The 19,779-nt window shown below is 47.5% G+C and overlaps 1 protein-coding gene across 1 annotated transcript in view; it reads right to left on the bottom strand.

The window, feature by feature from the left end:
* Positions 1-15,417, bottom strand: part of LOC118596293 (death associated protein) — a 53,697-nt gene extending 38,280 nt beyond the window's left edge. The window contains exons 1-2 of the mRNA XM_036207099.1: positions 15,260-15,417; positions 3,342-3,438 (exon numbers count right to left, since the gene is read on the bottom strand). Coding sequence (XP_036062992.1) covers positions 3,342-3,438; positions 15,260-15,314 — 152 coding nt within the window. The 5' untranslated portion in view covers positions 15,315-15,417. The remainder of the gene's footprint in view (positions 1-3,341; positions 3,439-15,259) is intronic.
* Positions 15,418-19,779: the final 4,362 nt, after the last annotated feature.

The raw sequence follows: 19,779 nt of genomic DNA, 5'->3' as shown, positions 1-19,779 counted from the left end.
TGGGAATCGAACCTGGTTCCTCTGCAAGCACAGGCATTGCTCTTAACCATTGAGCCATCTCTCCAGCTCTGATTATCATGGTTTTGATAAAGTCTTTCTTTCCCCTCAAATGTAATATCTCAAAACAGCCTGGCCACATAAGACATATTTAAATCTCCAGGAAACTGAAGATTATGGGAGTAAGGGCTGCATAAGATTATATGAGAAAATAATTGCCAGGGAAGGTTGTGGGATTCTTTGGGCCACAAAACGACCTCCTCGGGGCTCTGAATACTCATTTTCTCTGTAATCACTGCTTTGTCTTCAAGAGGAAGGAGGAAGACATAAAAAAATGAGTCAGTAAACAGTCTTAAATATCCAGGAAATGTTTAAAAAGGAGTTTGCAAACGTGGATTGGAGGGGGAAACTGGCATGTGACGTAGACAGCATGCTTATTTTCAGAGCCGGTGTAAAAGCTTGGGCATATGAGACTATGTATGCTCAAAGTGCAACCAAATGCCATTCCCAGGAGGATGACTACATATTTTATATATTCTTAAAACAAACAGGCATATATATATATATATATATGAAGTGAAGCCAGCCCTAAAACTGGAGTCTTGCTGAAAACTGATACAGTGAAGGTGCAGAAGCAAGGGAGGATTATGGATTCGAGAAGGATCGACTTCCATAACTAAATCATCTTAGAAAGAGAAGGATCCAGATTTCAATCTGTGTTGATGAGGGGCTCTTGGGCTTCTCAGGCTGAAGTCTGTCTAGGACACTGACTGACTAAGCATCAGTGTGCTGAACCATCTCTCTAAGCCTTGCTTTCTTCATCCGTATAATGAGCACAGTGAGACTAAGTTTTAGGTGGTGTCAAACCTGATGGGAATCAGTCAGCAAGTGTCCATCCCCAAACAGGAGCTGAACTGGTCAGCACAGCCTGGAGGCTGACCCTGAGGAACAAGGAGTCAGCTGCCTGCACTCTGCCACTTACTTGCTAAGAGCCCATGGAAGCTAAGTGTACTCTCTGGAGAGCTAAGGGGGGCGTTCTGGAATGGGACAATAGCCTACTTTGAGACAGGGAAATAACAGAGTGGCGCGAGTCCCACGTATTGAGGTGGATGGAGTGTGTTCAGAACAGGCAGGTTCCTTACACACCACAAATCAGCCATGATTAGTTGGTGTGGTGGCACACACCTACACATCCAACACTCAAGAGACAGGAGCAGGATTGTGAGCCTGAGGCCAGCCTGAGCTGTCTCAAAAACAACACAAAACAAATCCCAAAAAGAACCAAAAGTAGGGCCAGCAAGATGGCTCAGTGGATAAAGGACCTTGCTGCCAAACCTGATGACCTGAGTTCAATTCCTGGGATCTACCTGGTACAAGGAGAGAAATACTCCGGAAGGTCGTCCTCTGGCCTCCACAGGTGGACTGTGGCATACGTGTGCACACACAGAAAAGTAATAAAAAGTCTTTTCTAACGATGCTATAATTGTTCAGTCACCCAACAATAAAGCAAGGAGGATGGTAATAGTAAAACTTACACCAGGGCACCAGGACTGACCTGCATTGGGAACACAAGTCAACAGCCTCATGTTTAGATTTCCCCCACTTGGGATATGCTCCCATTAGGTCACATGGTTTAAACCACACCGGGGAAGAGCCAAGCCGAAGCCAGTAGACCCACGAAGAACACAGCAAACCTGACTTCAGGGAAGCACAACAGAAACTCTTTGCTTGCATCCATGCAGACCCAATGCTGCAATCAGCTTGCTGCAACGTTCCCAACTCTACAGGTGTGGAGGAGACTGATTCATCTTTCAGGCGACGAGGATGCTGTAATCTAAGGCGCGCACATGCAATCTTTCTCTCAACACCGCTCATCCTGTTATCTAAGATGTTCACCTCCTGCAGCTGTTCTCTTTCCTCTCATAGGAAGTCAGAAAGAAATGGACCACCCTGCCTTTGCTCCTACACACACTGATAACTTTCCATCCCTCAAGAGTAGAGGCTGGACCACTGTGGTGGTATTGTGTTCCCCGAAATATTGTGTGTTCCCCGAAATAAACTTATCTGGGGTCAGAGAACCTGACGGCCACAATATTAAACATAAGGATAGGCAGTGGTAGCACACGCCTTTAATCCTAGCACTCAGGAGGCAGAAATACCTCTGGATCTCTGAGTTCAAGGCCGCATTAGAAACAGCCAGGCATGGTGACTCACACCTTTAATCCCAGGGAGTGACGGCAGAAAGTAGAAAGGTATATAAGGTGTGAAGACCAGAAACTAGAAGCATTTGGCTGGTTAAGCATTCAGGCTTTGGAGCAGCACAGTTCAGCTGAGATCGATTTGGTTGAGGACTCAGAAGTTTGCAGTCTGAGGAAACAAGACCAAGCTGAGGAACTGGTGAGGTGAGGAAGCTGTGGCTTGTTCTGTCTCTCTGATCTTCCAGCATTCACCCCAATAACTGGCCTCAGGTTTGATTTTATTTATTAGACCTTTTAAGATTCCTGCTACAGACCACATTCTCTTTCCACTCCCTTTCCTCCTTGCTATAGTGGAGATACTGTCTGCATAGAACTGTACTACTAATGCTCTTCCACATGGATGTGTTCACGGTTGCGTCTGTGCTGACAATGTTATGAGGGTGCAGCTCTCAAAGCAAACTTTGAGATCAGGGCCTTCAAGGAAAACAGGTGGTCGACAGAGAGGGGCAAACAGAATGCAGGACCCAGGAGGGCTGGGGCAGAGATGTTACGGAAGAACACACATGGTCACTTGAAGGGGGATCCTTGCTTATTACCCATCTGCCTGCAAAGCATCTCTCAAGTCTTAAGTTCTCTACCCTGCCCCTGTCGACGCTAAAATTCCGCTAGTGTGAGTGATCACAGGAGTTTGCAGGGGGTTTCAGGCTGCAGCCCTAGTGGAAAGCTCTTGTCCACAGATGGGCAGTTACGCACGTCTCTGAACTGGGCAAAGAACCATCAAGTAGGCACAAGAATCTATTTCTCCCATTCCAGCATTGTGACCTGCCCGGAAAGGTGGAAGCTGTGTGTCCCCCAGTCCCAGACTAATGTGCTACAGGGTGAGGTTATGCTCCTGCTCAGCTCCTGGGCTCAGCAGCCCTGATGAACCCAGAGCACAGGGTGCTTGGGGAGGTGAGCCAAGATGGTACATTTCAGATGCACTGTCTCCCTCCTGGGAGCACAGAACGCTGCCTCAGGATGGGAAAGAAAAACACACAGCTAGGGGCTGGGAGTCCAGGAGGTACCAGAAGCACAGAACAGACATTAATATTTAACCAAACGGTCATTTGCATAGTCTGCTCCAGCTACCAGACGTCCGTCTCTTACCTGGTGCTTTCCCATTCTTGCTCATCTTTGTCTTTCTCTTCCTTCCCATCTCCCGTGTGTGGGTGTTTCTGCACGATCCGCATTCCACCAGCTTTCACTGAAAAGAAAACAAAGGTGGGGTGACCAGGGTGGAGGTGCATCTGCCTGTGGATCTGGTGTGCCTGATGGGAGGCCACAGTTATTGAACTGACTCCAAGAACAGTAACAATCATTAACAAGGGGAGGGTAGTGTGATGTAGAGGAGACCAGTCATGATATAGTCCTCCGTGCCCTCTTGTATCGTAGAAACTTCCCAAGGCTCCTGCCTTCCTTTCTGATCACCTCTCAAGTACTTTCTAAGAATAGCAGTGTGAGCAGAACATAAGTCACATGACAAAGTGGCTACCTTAGGCTCTATATGTCATGTGGACATAACATAGGCCACTTAAACCCTGCCTAGTGATCTTATTTCTTCAGACACCGGTGATTTGGCCAGGGTGACATTGCCATGGCTGCCCAGTAAGTTCTGGGAATTTCCCTAGTGCTGGGGTTACAGACATAAATCATGCCCAGCTTTTAGGTGGGTGCCAGGATCTGAACTCAAGTCCCCAGGCTTTTAGAGGACCCACTGGGGTGTTTTCCCAGCTCCTGGTGGGTTCTTTTCCAGAGAGACTGTTAGTGGGCAAATCTCAGAGGCCAGTGATGGGCTACAAAGCCATGCAGAACAATCCTTCCAAAACTTTGCTATGAAGGCTGCTGCTGGCAGATGCTACTTTCTTTTTAAAAGCAGCTTTATGGAAACACACTTTATGTACAACAGTGCTCACCTGCTTAGATTGTCTAACACAGCCTGAGTATATTTAATGTGACCATTGTTATGGCTGCTTTTCATCACCCCACCCTGCGAACAGTCTTCCCCGTCCATCCCTCCCTGGCTCCTGGTAATCATCAGTCATTGCTATTCTGGACATCTAGGTGGAGAAGAAATCATAAAACACACAAAATTTGGTCATTGGCTCTTTTCCGTTATTTTCAAGGTTCACCTGTGTCAGCCCGTGCAGTAGGGCTTCATTCCTTCTTTCTTAATGCCAACACGACTATCCTCTGCATGGATGTACCATGCTTTGATTTACCCACTCACCTGATGATGGGCATGTAGGTTGTTGACAGTTTGGGCTGTTATGAGCCCTGCAGCTCTGGTTAACATGTATGTAATATGTATGTAATTTCCTGTGTCTCTGTGTTCGTTTCCTTGGCTCTGTATATAGAAATGGGATAGCTGGATCCCACAAGAACACTGTGTGCCCTACTGAGAAATGACCAGGCGTACACCAGGACAAGGCCTCTAGTTTCTACACATGTGCACCCACGCTTGTTATTTCTAATTGTAGTCAAGCTGGCCAGTGTTAAGTGTGAAATCCTTGCAACATGATGAAAGATGGGTGGAGATGGAGAGTCTAGGATGGAAGAAATGAGCGAGGGAAATGCCAGGCAGATAAAACCCAGTGGATTACTCTGTGTGTGTGTGTGTGTGTGTGTGTAGGCTGGAGGCAGACACTGGGTTTTTCTGTCTTTCCTCCGCCTGCTTTTTTTTTTTTTTTTTTTTTGACAGATGAGTTCTGAGGAGCTATTGATTTCCACCTCTCTAGCACTGGGATTACAGACACAAACTAGCTTTTATTTGGGTTCCAGGAACCTGAACTCAGATCCTCGGATTTTCAGAGCAAGTTTGGTACCAACTCGGCCATCTCCCTAGCCCCAAATGGGTTCAGGAGAGATTTTATGAGCCTTCACTGCGCTAATGTGCATCAAGAAGCTTGGTGATGAAGTCTCCCCAAATGTATCTGACAGCAGACTCCCCACCAATAATCCTGGGTATCATCTTTTAGTAGCATTGTTCCAGACATGGTTTGCAAGTACCAGCCCTATGCTCACCAAGCCTTACACCACATTGTGGAGTAAAGTTCTTTGAAGAAGCCAAGCTGTCTTAAGACCCTGGAGAATATTAGATCTAGCCCGAGTTCAGCATTGTAACAGTGCGCAGATGGAATCTTGTAGGCTGAGAGTTTAAATTACCTCAGTTACATTCAGCCACTAACAGCCACTGACTTTCAACCTCTGTACCTAACCTAATGTTCTCAAGACTTGGATAACTCTCTAACATTGTGTATATGCTAAGCTCAGCAGACCTGTAGCCTCTAGCAGACCTAAAACTAAGAATGAAGTAACACCTGAAACCTATAGGAAAGATTTCCTACTTGGAGACAACCCACCCACCTGGCCCTCCCAACAAGGCATCTGCTGACTGTACTGACTTATGACTTCCTTCTGTGGCTACAAAAGTTCAGTACGTCTTTCATAGGTGTTATGTCAGTCACCTAAATCTGTGTTCCTGAGACACACTTATGCCACTCTGGCTCAGGATAAAGTCTTTTCTTTAAAATAGAATTATTTTCCATCACACTCACTTGCCAGCACGGCGCTTCAGAGACGGGAACGTCCTAAGATAGAAGCCTTGACAATGAGGACAGAGTAGAGCCCTGGCACGGGCTGCTTCTGTGGCACTCACAGAGCCCTGCCCTTGCTCCTGGAAATAGCTACCTACTCTTCTGCCACAACACAGCCAGTATCCCATGGGGTGGAGCAGTCAGCTTGTCTCTGGCGTTCCTGGTTTGGATGGATCCTGCTGGGTCATGAGGAACGGGCAAGTTTACAGTAGGGATGGACACGGAGGGGCAGGGGAAGGTCTTTTCAGGCTCATACTCTGATTTCCCTGGGAAACATGGCCAGCCTTCGGTTTGGAAAGACAAGGATGCTGGTTTCTCGTGGCCAGCAGGACCCTGGAGTTGATGACAAGAGAATGGACCAGCAGATCAGAGGGCTGCGCTTAAATGGTATATCTGCCAGTTTGGGCTTGAAACTAAAACCTTGGTGTCTCGCCCTTTAATGCAGGGACACCAGGCTACTTGGTGGGGGGGATGGATCCTATTTAACAATGCTCTCAGAAATTTCCTTTTACCTAGACAACTGATTTTTAATAACTTTATTGCTCTTTAAGAAATTAGCTTTGTCTCCGTCATCGGGTCTCTGTTGGGGACTTCCTCCTCCCGTTTCTAATTGTGTATTTGTTTCAGGCACACCTGTCATACAGTTAGTTGCCTGTCCTGATACGTTGTCATCTGAAGTCTTTGTGTATCTACTCTGTCTGCTGATCTTGTTCTTGAGCGTGATGGCTGTGGATCACATGATGTCTTCCCTGGGAGAGACAGCACATGAGTCTTCCCTGGTGGAGACAGTAGCTGTGGAGTGCTGTAACTATTCCTGTTTGGGTCCTGACATCCTTCTGATGGACTTCTTAGCATGGGAAGGGTAACAGCAGATGTCATGTCTTGAATGTGGCATGTTCCACTCACTTGGAGAGGAACCCTTGTTTGGAGTCCTTGGCCTCCAGCTGGCGTCTCTGCTTAGCAAGACCGTGGTCCTTTGAGACATGGCACCTAGCTGATGGATATGAACAGCTATAGGGGCTGGAGGTGGCTTTGAGGAATATAACTCAGCCCTAGTTCCAGTCCTGGGCACTGTTTCTTGATCTGCCAAGAAATGGGAAGCCTTCACCACACCCTCCAGTCACCATGAACTCTGCCATGCCTGCCTGGCTTCAAAAGACCCGAGACTGTGAGCCAAAACTCATCTTTCCTCCCTTACATTGCTTTTGGCAGGCATCTTCTCATAGACTAGTAAGGCAAGGCACGCACCATATAACGTACATTGTAACTTAATCCTCACTAAAAGCATTCCTGAGCCCACAAACTCTCAGACCTTTATTCACATCTGGAGCCTGGGCTAAGGAATTCAGCTTCTTGCTGTCTCACTGTGCTACCATACAGGCTCCTCCTCCACAGGGTTAGACCTCTGAGCATCCAGCTTTATGTTGGGATCTGCGGTGGCTACACCTCACCCACTAAAGCCCAAGTCTCACGACTCAGTTTCAAATCCTTCTTTGTTCCTGGTCCTTGGGGATTTCCCTCACTTTGAGTTCAGATTGAACAAAACTAAAGAACACAAGAGAGTCACCATTTGTAGGCAAAAATTTTAACCTAAGACTTCCAGCCCCACTTGAAATGGAGACTTGGATTAAAATTCTGTGGTCTGTTATGGCTTTCTATCTGAGAATTATGGACATTTCTGACAAAATGAAGAGTCTAGAACTGCCCCACAAGTGCTTTTTAGAATGGACTTCCTTCCTCCTTCCTATATCTACCAGATACTGATGAAAGATGCTGTTATGCTACCAAATACATGTGGTGAAGTATTAATAGCCATAACCTTAAGATTGTGATGGTATTTGCCATCAAGTACATATGGTCACCAAATGCATATGGTGAAGTATTAATATCCATAACCTTAAGATTGTGATGGTATTTGCCATCAAGTACATATGGTCACCAAATACATGTGGTGAAGTATTAATAGCCATAGTCTTAAGACTGTGATGGTATTTGCCATCAGGGCCTTTAAAGAGATAAGTTAAACATGAAGGTGAATTTCAATGCAACTGAACTTGTGCACTGGATTGCACATGCATGGAGAAAAGGTCATGTGAGTTCATTTCCCAGATGGAGGGATAGGGAGGGGGGAGGGGAGATGGGGGGAAAGCAGGCTCAGGAGAAACCAGGCATGTCTGACACCTTCATCTTGGACTTCCAGCCTCCAGAACCACGAAAAAGAAATGTCTATCGCCGGAGCTGCCCAGCTGTGGCATTCTGCTACAGAGCGGTGGCAAAGGGATGATCTCTGCTAAAGGACGTCTCTGGAATATTTCAATGTGACAGTTCGCTGACATGTCCCACAAACTGACTACGAGTGAAGAGGGCTATGCCATGAAGACAAAGAGAACTAGCAACGAATGTCAAGGTGCCATCTGAAATGACCACGTCTCTGGAGGCGCCACTGGAACGGCTTGCCCACTCCTCTGCAAAGCACACGGTGCCAGAGCTCAGTCACCTGGCATCAGCACTTGCATTTAGTTTAGCTTCTAAAAACAATTAACTTCATTAATCCATCTCAGTATGTTTGTGATTAATGCAGCAATAAAAAGTGGCAATGTTAATAATAACTCAAGGCTGAGGCAGATTGATTTTAGCTTGCAAGAATGTGAAAAGTTATGACAGCATGTTGCATGGTTCTCTCAGCTTATCTAGAATTCTGTTTGAAAAACTAGAAATCTGTAGAGTCATTTGCAAATCTAGGTTGTTTCTTTTTTTGAGACACTTGAAAAGGAAAGTTCCAGATTTTTTTTTTTTTGGTGGTTGTTACTGAAATCAGAGATTCACATTTGAAGCACGACAGCTTCATTAGGCTGAGTGTAATGCCGAGGTAAAGGATTGGATTCTGTGCCTCCAGGTCCCAACCCCAGTTCTGCCTGCACTTGTGTGAATGTGTGTACTTGTGTGTCTGACACTCTCCGTGTCTCAGGGCCTTCTTTCTGTGAAGAAAGAATGACAATGTTCCTCCCTTCCAGAGACATATGAAGATAACTCAATTAGCTCCTGAAGCATCTCCTGAGAGCGCCTGGCATATACGATATGCTCCACGCTACCAAGCATGCACTGAAGTGAGAATTCAGAGCTCAGAAAGATCTCATGTGCTCAAATTCTGTCCTCACTGTGGAGGTAACAGAACCCATAGGGAAGGGAACCACTGTGGTACTGACATGTGCTGGTTGACAATCAGCGGGCCTTCATCACAAAACCACTGCTAGGTAAGGACGCTTCCAGGGACTCTCAGATCCTGGGTGATTCTGCCACATCTGCTTTTTTATTGCCACGATGTTCTAGGCACCGAACTAACCACACCATCATCACACTTTAGTCACCCTGTGCTAGGGCCCAGTTTCCCCCAGGAGAGAGAGAGGTCTTCTAGGATTTTGCAGGACACTGGGCACAGCATCTGATGGTGAGTGGATTTAGCTCTTAATAACACACTGATGTCTCTAAAGCTTGAGAGCAGATCTGAAAACATGTTGCATAAGGGCAGCTGCCTTTGTTCTTCCTTGAGAAGAGCTGCTGAGATGTTATCTAAAAGGAGGCTAATCCACCCTTAAGAGATGAAGGGTTCTGACGACTGTTTTGGCGAGGAGAACACAAGAAAACAACCAGCATGCTGGAGGTTAGAATTAAGCACAGGTGGTGCACTGGAGAGGCACATAAGCAAGGGGAGGTGGAATTAGACCCCCCCCTAGGATATGTGGGATAGGAGCTTGAAATTGAAGGGATCGGGGCAAAAGAATGTAGCCTGTCTTCGTTAGGAGGCATGTCTCTACATTACCAGGTAAGGAAGGGGCCTCCTTTCAGTGGATGCTCATGCAGTTCAGAGTGTGAGCTCTGGAAGGAGAAGGTAGAGAATGAAAGGGGGCAGAACCATGTGTGGACACTGGGTGTTGGTGTCTGGCCTATCAACTGTCAGTTGTGGGAGATCCCAGTGAGAACCCTGTGCCTCAGACCATGTAGGGTCCCAACAGAGGCTCTCTGCGATATGTGCTAAAATTATGAGGCCCTCCCTGACGCCCTGATCCTGTACCTCAGAGAGCTCCTCACTAAGGCTGCTGAGAGGAAATGAAAGAAAGCAACACTCTGTATTGAGGGTTCAGGCTGCTGAGGTGCTAAGTGATTTAAGCCACAGGGACAACTCCTTTTGCTTTCCAGGGCGGAGCTGAAGTTAAGAGACAGGGTGTGATCTAGGGAGGCTCAGCTTCCACCCCAGTGTCTGAGTGCAGAGGCAGCCTGCACAGCAGCCTCACGAGTCTGAAGAGAAAGCAGGACCCCCTGCTGGAGGCCCAGGGGAGAATGGGCATCAGAAATCCTGGAGGCAGGGACTGGTAGGTATTGGTTGACACCACTTCTGGACGCTGTTACAACTGGCTCAAGGCCATTTAGCTGGGTCATGGGCAACAGAATGTGGAAAACTGTGGTGTTACTTCTAATGTAACTTTTAACGTTACACTCGAATGCCCCCTCTCCCCAGAACTTACAAATGTGTTCTACGGTAAGGCGAAATTAAGGTTGCAGATGGAATTAGAAAGCTAATCATCTGAGTTTAAGATTACTCTTGATTAGCCAGGTGGACCATGTCGTCAGAAAGGTCTTTAGATGTGAAAACAGGAAAGAGAAGAGTCAGGGTCACAGGAAGGGGCCACAAACCAAGGAGAAGGTCCAGAAAGAAGGCTCTCCCTAGAGCCTCTGGAGGACACCGGCCCCGCTCAAACCTTGACCTCACCATTGTGATACCTACTTTGGAAGAAGAAAGAACTGAATTACTTTGCATTTACCGAGATTTAAAAAAGCAAAGCAGTGTGACTAAAAGGAGCAAAGTGCACTCTTCCCCACTTGACTTTAAATAAATGCAGTCGTTTGTCTGGTGTCTTTAAGTTCATAGTGGTTTGGAACCACTAAGATTACTGTAATTACCTTCAGTAGTTACAGAATCTAACCCGGCAAAGCAGACGCAGCCTGGGCAGCCAGCTCCACGGGGCAGAAAGTGTCTGGGACTCCACACTGCTCCTTGTTGGAGGTTCAAAGGAGAAAAAGACACTTGGATTTCTTCGGCTCACTTATTGTACCTAAAAGGACTGTTTTTAAAAAGTGAATATTCTCTACGTAAACAAAAAGATGTCTGAGATATGGATGGGAGATGGCCACCGACCCATGTCAGGACACAGAGGGCATTGGCTGGAACGAATAGGGCACCCACAGAAGGTTCCAGAAGGGGAAGATAGGCAGCGCTGTCTTAGGCACAGAGGGAGTAGCTATAGCTGCATTAGAAATGCTCGGTCAACCCTGATAGAAACAACTAAGAGAAACCAGTCACGAAAGCATCGTCTGCCCCATGGTATGCTGGGAGTAAGCAGAGAGCACTTGCTCCCTTCAACCTGCGGCCAGCGACTAGGTTCACCAGCTGAGCATGGGAACTTGCTTAGCATGGATAGGACAAGATGCTCGTTACAATACAAGGAAGATTCACTTTCCATCTCTAGCAACAGAAATAAGTCTGGATAATCCAAAAACTTTCTGCAAGAAAGTACTTTGGGGTCAATTATCATCCACAGGCTTTAATGCATCCTGAAGCCGTGTCTGAATGATTAATGTAAAGGAGCTGAATTATCTGTGTTGCCAAAAATAGCAAGTGGTCTGTTTCCCACCGTACTTGACATAAACAGTCACGTTTGTTTTCATTTGGCTTGGTTCTGTGTGGGATGTGGGAACAACTTTCAGGAGAAAAAAAAAACAAAAACAAAAACAAAAAAACCTTACAGAAAAGTAACAACAGTCGATGGGATCCCTCCATCAGATTTATGAAATGTGACTTGGAGTTCTGGCTCCCCTGGGCAATGCGTGCATGTGGTTGGGGCCTGAAACATGTATTTGCCGAGCAAGTCTTTATCCAGTCGCATGGGGATGGGCAGGGACAAGTAACTGCGCAGCTGGGAAGGCCACGGACGCTGTTAGTACTCAACAGGGCTTTTTCATACTTTGCTGCCTCAGTGACAGCGTTGACAATGAATGGGCTCACCCCCATTTCTCTGCACACATTCTCTGGCAAGGAGCAGCAGCGTGGGCTGCAGTCAGGGCCGACTGGCTTGTTTTAAGGGAGATGTGTGCGGAACCCAGTGAAATGCCACCCGTCCCAGGAAGATCTCTGCAACACCTTCCTCCCATCTTCCTCTTCGAAAACCACCTCAGGAACCTCACAGCGCGGGAGTGGCATCTGGTGAGTGCCGAGGGCTGTCAGGCTGTTGAGGTCCTTCAGATGGGTCCCCCCCCCCCGCCCCCTCCCATAACCAGCTCTTAGAGGTCAGCCAGTCACCCCAAATAGCTCCGCCAATGATTTAAATGGCACTGCCCACAGTATCCTGATGGTAGGCCACTGCCTAGCACTTCTATACTGGCTGGTCTGTTGTTACATTGGCCAGACTCTGGTTACTGTTTCCACCATTCTGAATATTCACCATTCAGCCACCTGTGCAAATGAGGATGTCAGGAAGACTGCAGGCATGCTATCAGGGAGTGAGGTAGGCGGGTGGGGACAGGCCCTGAGGAAACTCTCCTGGAGCTATTTACAGGGACTCTGCCATCCGCTGAAGGTAAAGATGTCAGTGAGCGTGGAAGCCAGGAGAAGAGCGGGAGAGAGGAGGCGGTGGGTGGAAGGAGGAAAGTGGGGTACGGAGAGACTGGAGAGGCCAATACAGAGAAGACACAAGAGAGGACAGCAGAAGAGTGAGAGAACTTTATTATTTCCAATTGAAGATGTAAGCACAAGTCTGTTATATATCGTGAGCACTTAATGGAAGTGTTCCCGAAGTTCTTAAGGCAGTCATTTTGACTTAGGGAACTGCGTTCTTGGCAATCCTTTATTATTCTTTATTAGTGGGTGGCCCTTTCTTCTTTTTTTTGAAAAAATATTTATTCTGCAGTACAGCTGCTCTCTGGTACTGCCAGATTTAAAAAAAAAAAAAAAAAAGCACACTCTGGCCTTCCTGCCACAGAAAGGCTGTGTCCAGGAACTTCTGTGGACCGGAAGGAACTCGCACAGGAGGGGTCCTGCTGGGAAGCCAGCCTACTAACAGCACCTGCCCACCCACACCTCTGGGCTCACATGTCTAGCTGGCCTTGGGATACAGGCATGTGACACTGCTGGACTTTTGGGTCAGGTGAGTTAAAGGGCTTGCCCTAAGGTCACCTGAGTCTATCTGTTTGATTAACCAGAGGAACAAACAGGCAAAGGAAGAGAGTCACTGCCCCAAGGCTGAGCCCAACCAATGGCTAGCCCAGAGGAAGACCATTTGGTCCAGCCTCTAATGTCTGGTGAGGAAGCCCGGGAGTCCCAGGAAAGTACAGTGGTCTGCCTCAAAAGTCTAAACTCGGAGAGAGCTCAAGGGCATTGCTACACAGACACAGACAAGGTAGTTCTCTCTGTAGGCACAACAAGGTATCTCATTTCTAACTCAAAAGCCTGTTAGCAAACCAAAGAAAACAAACCAGTGCTCACCAGTTTCTCCCAAAGGTGCCTTTTCTTCCTCTGAACTAAGATGTGCATATTGATGTCTCCACATGCAATTTAATGAATGCTATTTTTACTCAATGTCTTTTTAACAGGCACACATTAATGAAATCCTTATCCTGGGAGAGTCAGGCCCATCGCCTCTGTCTGTGATCCTGCAGTGTGGGTCATGCCAAGCAGCTCAGATCCACAGGCAGGTGGACTCAAACTGCTCCTTTTAGAATTAAAGGTCAGCGTTTTCCTTAACGGAAATCTTTTTTTGTTTTGTTCTGCCTTTTTTTTTAATAGAAAAAATTCTTTTCCATACAATATAGTCTGGTTATGATTTTCCCCTATCCCAACTCCTCCCCAACTTCCCTTCCCACCCAACTTCACACTTTTTCTCTCTTTAAAAAAAACCAGAAAATTAAGAAACTCTCTCTCTCACACACACACATACAACCACAAAACCAGAAACCAAAATACACAAGCAAAAGACTAATAAGACAAATAAACAAATGATAAATAAATAAATAAATAAATAAGCCCAAACAAAGCAATACAAGACAGGACATCTACAAAAACCACCATTTAGGGGTTGGGGATTTAGCTCAGTGGTAGAGTGCTTGCCTAGCAAGTGCAAGGCCCTGGGTTCGGTCCTCAGCTCTGGAGAAAAAACAAAACAAAAAAACCCCACTATTAGTTCATTTTTGCCTTGGCCATCTACCTCCTGGGTATGGGCCCTGCCCTGAAGTGTGGTTTATACACTCGGTGAGACTCCATTGGGAAGGACTAAGTTTTCCCCGGCAAGCCTGTACCAGTCTCCGGTTGATTTGGATAGGGGTTGGAGCCAGGGTCTTAAGGGAAGTCTTTCCACAGATGGTTTTGTTTTGTTGGAAGTGAGGATGGAACCCAGAGCCTTACATACTCTATGATGATACCTTACAGCAAACACAAAGGCTCTCCTGTCTCCACCTCAGCGGGATCCTTTTCTAACTCCTAAACCCAGGTAGGTCCGTTGAGAGGTACTGCCACAGTGAAAAGGCCTTTCCTCTTGTAACTCTTGTCCTTCAGTGGGGGCCAGCAGCTGGAGAGTGTGACTTTTTACAACTGAAAGATGGCACGTTCCTCTAGAGTTTGCTTTGAGAAGCCCTGGTTTATAGCACCCGCATATGCAATCAAGACCTGGAAGAGCCAAGTAGACTTGGCTTCTGGGATCCGTGGCCTTCGAACCAGCTCTCGGTGGGGCATCCCTGCTACCTAACCCCACCAGCCTGGCAGCCAGGGAGGAATAAACAGGAACTGAGTGGAGGCGGCGCCCAACGCGCACAAAGGTTGCTTGCCATTGCCTAAGAAAGGTTGCTTTTTCCTGGGCTTAACTGTCTTGGCTTAGAAGTTGAGGGTTTGCTTTAAAAATGTTATTTCAACTACTTTTGAGAGCAAGTTGGATGAGAAAAGAAAATGTGAGTAAAGGAAGTCATGCCGGGTGATTAATGATCAGAATTATTTCCGCTCCTTTGGTCTGTCAGTGTGAAGTGCTGTCAGCCCACGATTAATCATCATGACATAACACTGCCTTTTAATTGTTGGGGGACTCCCCCGCTCCGGCTCCCCGAAACATCTGTGCAAGCTCGGTAGAAACTGCCTACGTCTGAGTTTTGAGTTGTACAACAGGGCTTAGCGCGGGCACTCGCGGCGACTCCCGAGGTGGCTACGTGTCCCGGTCGGGGAGGACTGGATCCCGCGCGCCCCGGGTCGGCTCACCTGCGCCCCGGGTCGGCTCACCTGCGCCCCGGGTCCGCTCACCTGCGCGCCTGCGCATCGCACTGGGACGGGACCCGGGGACCCCGATCCTGCTCCGCCCCCGCCCGGCGCCCCGAGACAAAGTGCAAACCAGTCAGTACCGGCGGGCGGGTGTCCAGCTTTGGTCTCCAGCTTCCCTTCTGGAGGCGAAGACATGGCGCCGCTGGCTTTCTGCGGGGCGGCGGCGGCGGCGGCGGGGTGGGCGAGCGGCTGTGCGCGCGCGGGGCCCAGGGAAGGAAGGCGGGAGGCGTGCGCGCGCGGCTCGGGGACGCGCACTGCCGCCTGGGGTGGGGGTGGGGCCGAGGGCGTGGCTCCGGGCGGCTGCGTGGCACGGGCCACGCCCACCCGTGCTGGGCGAGCCGCCCCTCCCTGCCCCGCCCATCCCTGTGGAGCATGCGCAGCGCGGCCAGCGCCACGTCTCTCTCTTGCGCACCCCGACCGCTGGAGGGGAACGGTGACCAAGCGCGTGTCCGTGGAGGGCGCGCGGCTCCGCGGTCGGTGGGGACTAGCTGTCACTGAGGGAGACGTCGCCCGCCGGTGGTTCGAGACCCCAGCGCCGCCGGGCTTTCGTTCGGAGATTGACCGCGGCGGGCTTCATCCCTCCCCTGTCAGTTCATTGCTTATGGGTCCACTCGGCTGCGCGACTGATGCGGGACCTCTCCAGAACTCGGAGCTCTGCAAGATCAGCAATGCACATCTCCTGTCTTTAGGGGGAATAAAAAGCCTGCCACCGTCCCTTTTGGGCTGCCTATGTGCCTTTGACGACACAGCTATTCAAAGAGGCCGGGTGCCACACCCCTCTACTCTTTCCTCACCCCACAATTCCTTGACTAGTTTCCTCCCTGACCCCATCCTGCCATATCCAAAGGTCACTTGTCCAGTTCCCTTTGATCTCTGAGTAGCTGCGGATTCTCTTTAGCTTTAGGGATGCTGTGCCGCACCGCCTTGTCCAGGCCGGGAGGCCACCCTGGCTGACATTCAGCTTAGCTGGCTTCCCTGTAGACTTGTAAATGTTTGCATCTCCCAAGCGTCAATCTCAGCCCCTCTTCCCTACACTTTCCTTGGGTGCTTTCTCCTGTAATAGTGTTTGAGTCTGGGTAATTCATAAAAGATTTACTTATTTAACGCACAGTCCTCAAGAGGCAGATGGATCGCAGGCTTGTATAGAAGACAAATTCCTAGTAGAGGAGGTTCCCAGGTTTGAAGCCCTTATGGACACCAAATGCAACAACCTGGAGCACATTCAGCCCACCCGCCAGGCTCTTTCGCAATGGGGCCTGGTTAAACTATCAGCTCATTGCTCATGGCTGCTTGGCCCACAATCGCGGTTCTGGTGCTTCCTTAGAGGGACAAGACAATTCTTCCAGTCTCAGCATCTGCCATTTCTATCGCTGAGCACTGTCTCCTCCAGACGTACGCATGACTCCTCCCTGTGACACAGCCAGCTTGTAAGGTCAGATCGCCCGAGAGAACCCGGCCCTTTCCATGGTTCAGATTACATGTATGTTGGAAAGCACTTGTAAACCATAATACCCTAGAGAATATATTTTTGTTTCTGAGATAGAATTTTTTTTTTTTTTACTACTGTGTATAAAATACCCGAATTGCCCCCATCCTGTATTAAAATAACCGTGGGTATCAGTCAGTTCAACTGCTTTCTTATTCCAGGCTGGCTTCTACTTTCTGTTCTCCGGTGAGGCTGCCTTATGGATAATAATTTTTATATTCTTACTCACCACACAGAATTCATTCACATTGTTGATTTGGCTCATAAATAGGGGTAGCTTTCATTCTTGACCCAGCTTTGTGGTATTAAAGATGTTTCTTTATTATGCTATAGAAATTATAAATAAAATTAAGTATAATTGATTTGACGTCCATGCATAGAATACATGGGGGAAAAATCCCACACAGGTTCCAAAAGCCAAAGAGAAGTGAGATTGTGGCATATATTACACACACACACACACACACACACACACACACACACACACACACACGGGCACACAGGCACACGGGCACAGAGGCAGGCAATCCTTGAGGGTTTCACCTTGTCCTCAGTTACAAGGTGATCGAGAAACTATCCAGGGGATTTTCAGAAGCTCTTCAATAGCTAATAAAGAATATGGAGTCAATTTCAGCCCCATATGAACTTATAGTTTAGTAAAAGACATTTGAAGAAAGAAATGACCAACCTGAACCTTGGCAAATATTCCTCTTATCTTTATTTGGAAGTTAGAAAATAGAAACTATAAAGAAAATGAGACTCATGGCACTATGAATACTGATTCCCTGCAGAACGTCCATGCATGTTGTCGATTATTTATGAAAAGATTTGTATAATGGAGAAATGAGGAGAAGGCTGTGGACAAATGACATTTCCAGCTTGTCCTCTGAGGCCTGATTTGACCTTGTGGAAGCTCCATATACAGTCTGTGATTATGATTCTGTATTGGAGGCAATAATACTTATCTTAGGGATTCAAATAGTTATTCAATATTATGGCTTAGCATTTATCTCCTTATATAAAATTTCTTACAAGGGTATATAAATTGCTATAAGTATAAAAATAAACATGACAAAGACGTTGAGGATAAAGAGGTTTTCAGAAAGACAAAATAATCTCAGGGGAGCCCAGAATCTAAAACTGAATAATAAAATATATTGTTACTTTCTTTTTAAAGAATCCATCCAGGAGACAGAGCTACTAAGATATAACTTCACCCTTAAAAACACATAAAACCCTTCCAGAAGGTTCTTTGGCTGTGAGCCCATCCATCTCAGAGAGTATAGATCTGAGACAAGCACTAGAAGGTTGTTGAGGTCACCATGACCTTTTCAAGCCTGTAGGGCTCTGCTTGGACTTTTCCTACGTGGGCAGATAAGAAAGAAGAGTTATTGAAGGAGGTCTGTAGACACACTAAGACTCATCTTGACCACACATCAATTTATGAATTCCAGAAAATGCCACCCTCCCTGAGGCTCACTGTCCCAGTCTTAACACAGAGATAGTAATGTACCCTCTAGAATGTCTCTGATATGTGTGTGGGTTGATAATATACCATACCGGGAATGCTGTGTAAGCCTTAAGGACTGGGCATAAGTCTACCCAAAACATGTTGCTTGTTAGAGATTTTAGAGAAAAAATTAAGCAAAACCTTGACAGCACAAGGCAGAATGTGATAAACGTGCCAGAATAGTAACAGGTTCCCATTGTTTTGTGCTGGTTCAGGGAAAGATGAGGAGAAAGATGTTCAAGCACATGAGCCTTTCCACTTGGCTGGAGGTGGGAGGGTGTTCATGCAGAGGAAGCACAGAGGAGAGGCAGAGCGGGTGGATGACAGAGGACCACGTTCTCACCACACCTGATGTGAGAACGTAGTGAGCAGACATAGACGGTCCTGCTTAGTCGAGACAGCCACATCATCTCTGTACCTGCACTTATTACCTCAACCTATCCCATCGTGTAGCTATGAGAAAGCTCCACTCTACCCTTGAGACAGAGTGGGAAAGCAATAAGATTTTAGTATATTATAAACGTGATCCCCTTGTCATTCTGGATAAGTCTAGCCTCTTATCACTGCCACCAGATTTCCCCAGGACAGTTTGTGAATCGTCGCTGTAGATCAATCCTTTGACACTGACTGAAGATGCAGAATAAAGATGAATCTAGAGATGGAGGTAATGATGCAGCAGTTAAAGCAGTTGCTGCCCAAGCATGAGGACCGGAGTCTGTGTAAATGCCTGGTGGGTATATCTTCTGCCCACTACAATTCCAGTCTCAAAAGGAGGAGACAGGATCCCCAGAGCAAGCCTGCTAGCAAGACTAGTTACTGGGGTGCACTCTGGGTTTTTGATCAAAAGACCCTGCCTCAATAAATAATGTAGAAAAGCATTGAAGGATGATGATGACATCAACCTCAGACGCCTGCATGCATGCACACATGAGCATGTACACCTATACACATGCGAAAGCATGCAACCACATACATGTACATCACAGGCACACAAATAGAAAAAGCTTAAGAATGATGGAGGACATGGGGATATCGGCACCCTAGCCAGTGGACAAGAGTGGCAGTCAACGGGTGATCTCTAAGACCTTCCCCTCTTCTTCAGCCCCACAGTTGCCAGAAAACCCTTTAGAAAAGGCTGCGCAGGTTCTGCTGCAGCCCCAGATGTTTGACCATGTACCTCAGTTGTTTCTGGGCCCTTCTCTGTGTGGTGGGTTGTCAGTCTCAGAGCTCTGAGTGTGTTCGCGTGCCCCCTTCCCTGTCTCAGGGCTCCCCTGAGAGGGAGAGAGAAAGGACTCCGCCATGAGGTTGGTGCTGCCTTGTTCCACTCAAAGCTCTGTGTTGTGCCCTGTCTCAACTTGCCACATGGATGTTTGGGCTCCTTTTAGAAAACAGGGACATGCTAGTGCATTTTGGAAGAACATATCAAAACAAGGCCCTTTATCAAATCTGAACAGCAGAGTAAGCCATCACTTGGTCAGCGGCCCACTAGCCTGTGGAGCTGACCACTGTGTCCTTTCATGTGCCCACGCAGACCACCAGACGAGGGTGAGCAAAGATCCTTTTCCCATTATCTTGTTATATAGAGTTTCCCTCAATTGATGTTG

This window comes from Onychomys torridus, chromosome 15, assembly GCF_903995425.1.
Source record: "Onychomys torridus chromosome 15, mOncTor1.1, whole genome shotgun sequence".
NCBI lineage: Eukaryota > Metazoa > Chordata > Mammalia > Rodentia > Cricetidae > Onychomys > Onychomys torridus.
Note: the sequence above shows the minus strand (reverse complement) of the source record. Positions and strands in the feature narration are given on the sequence as shown.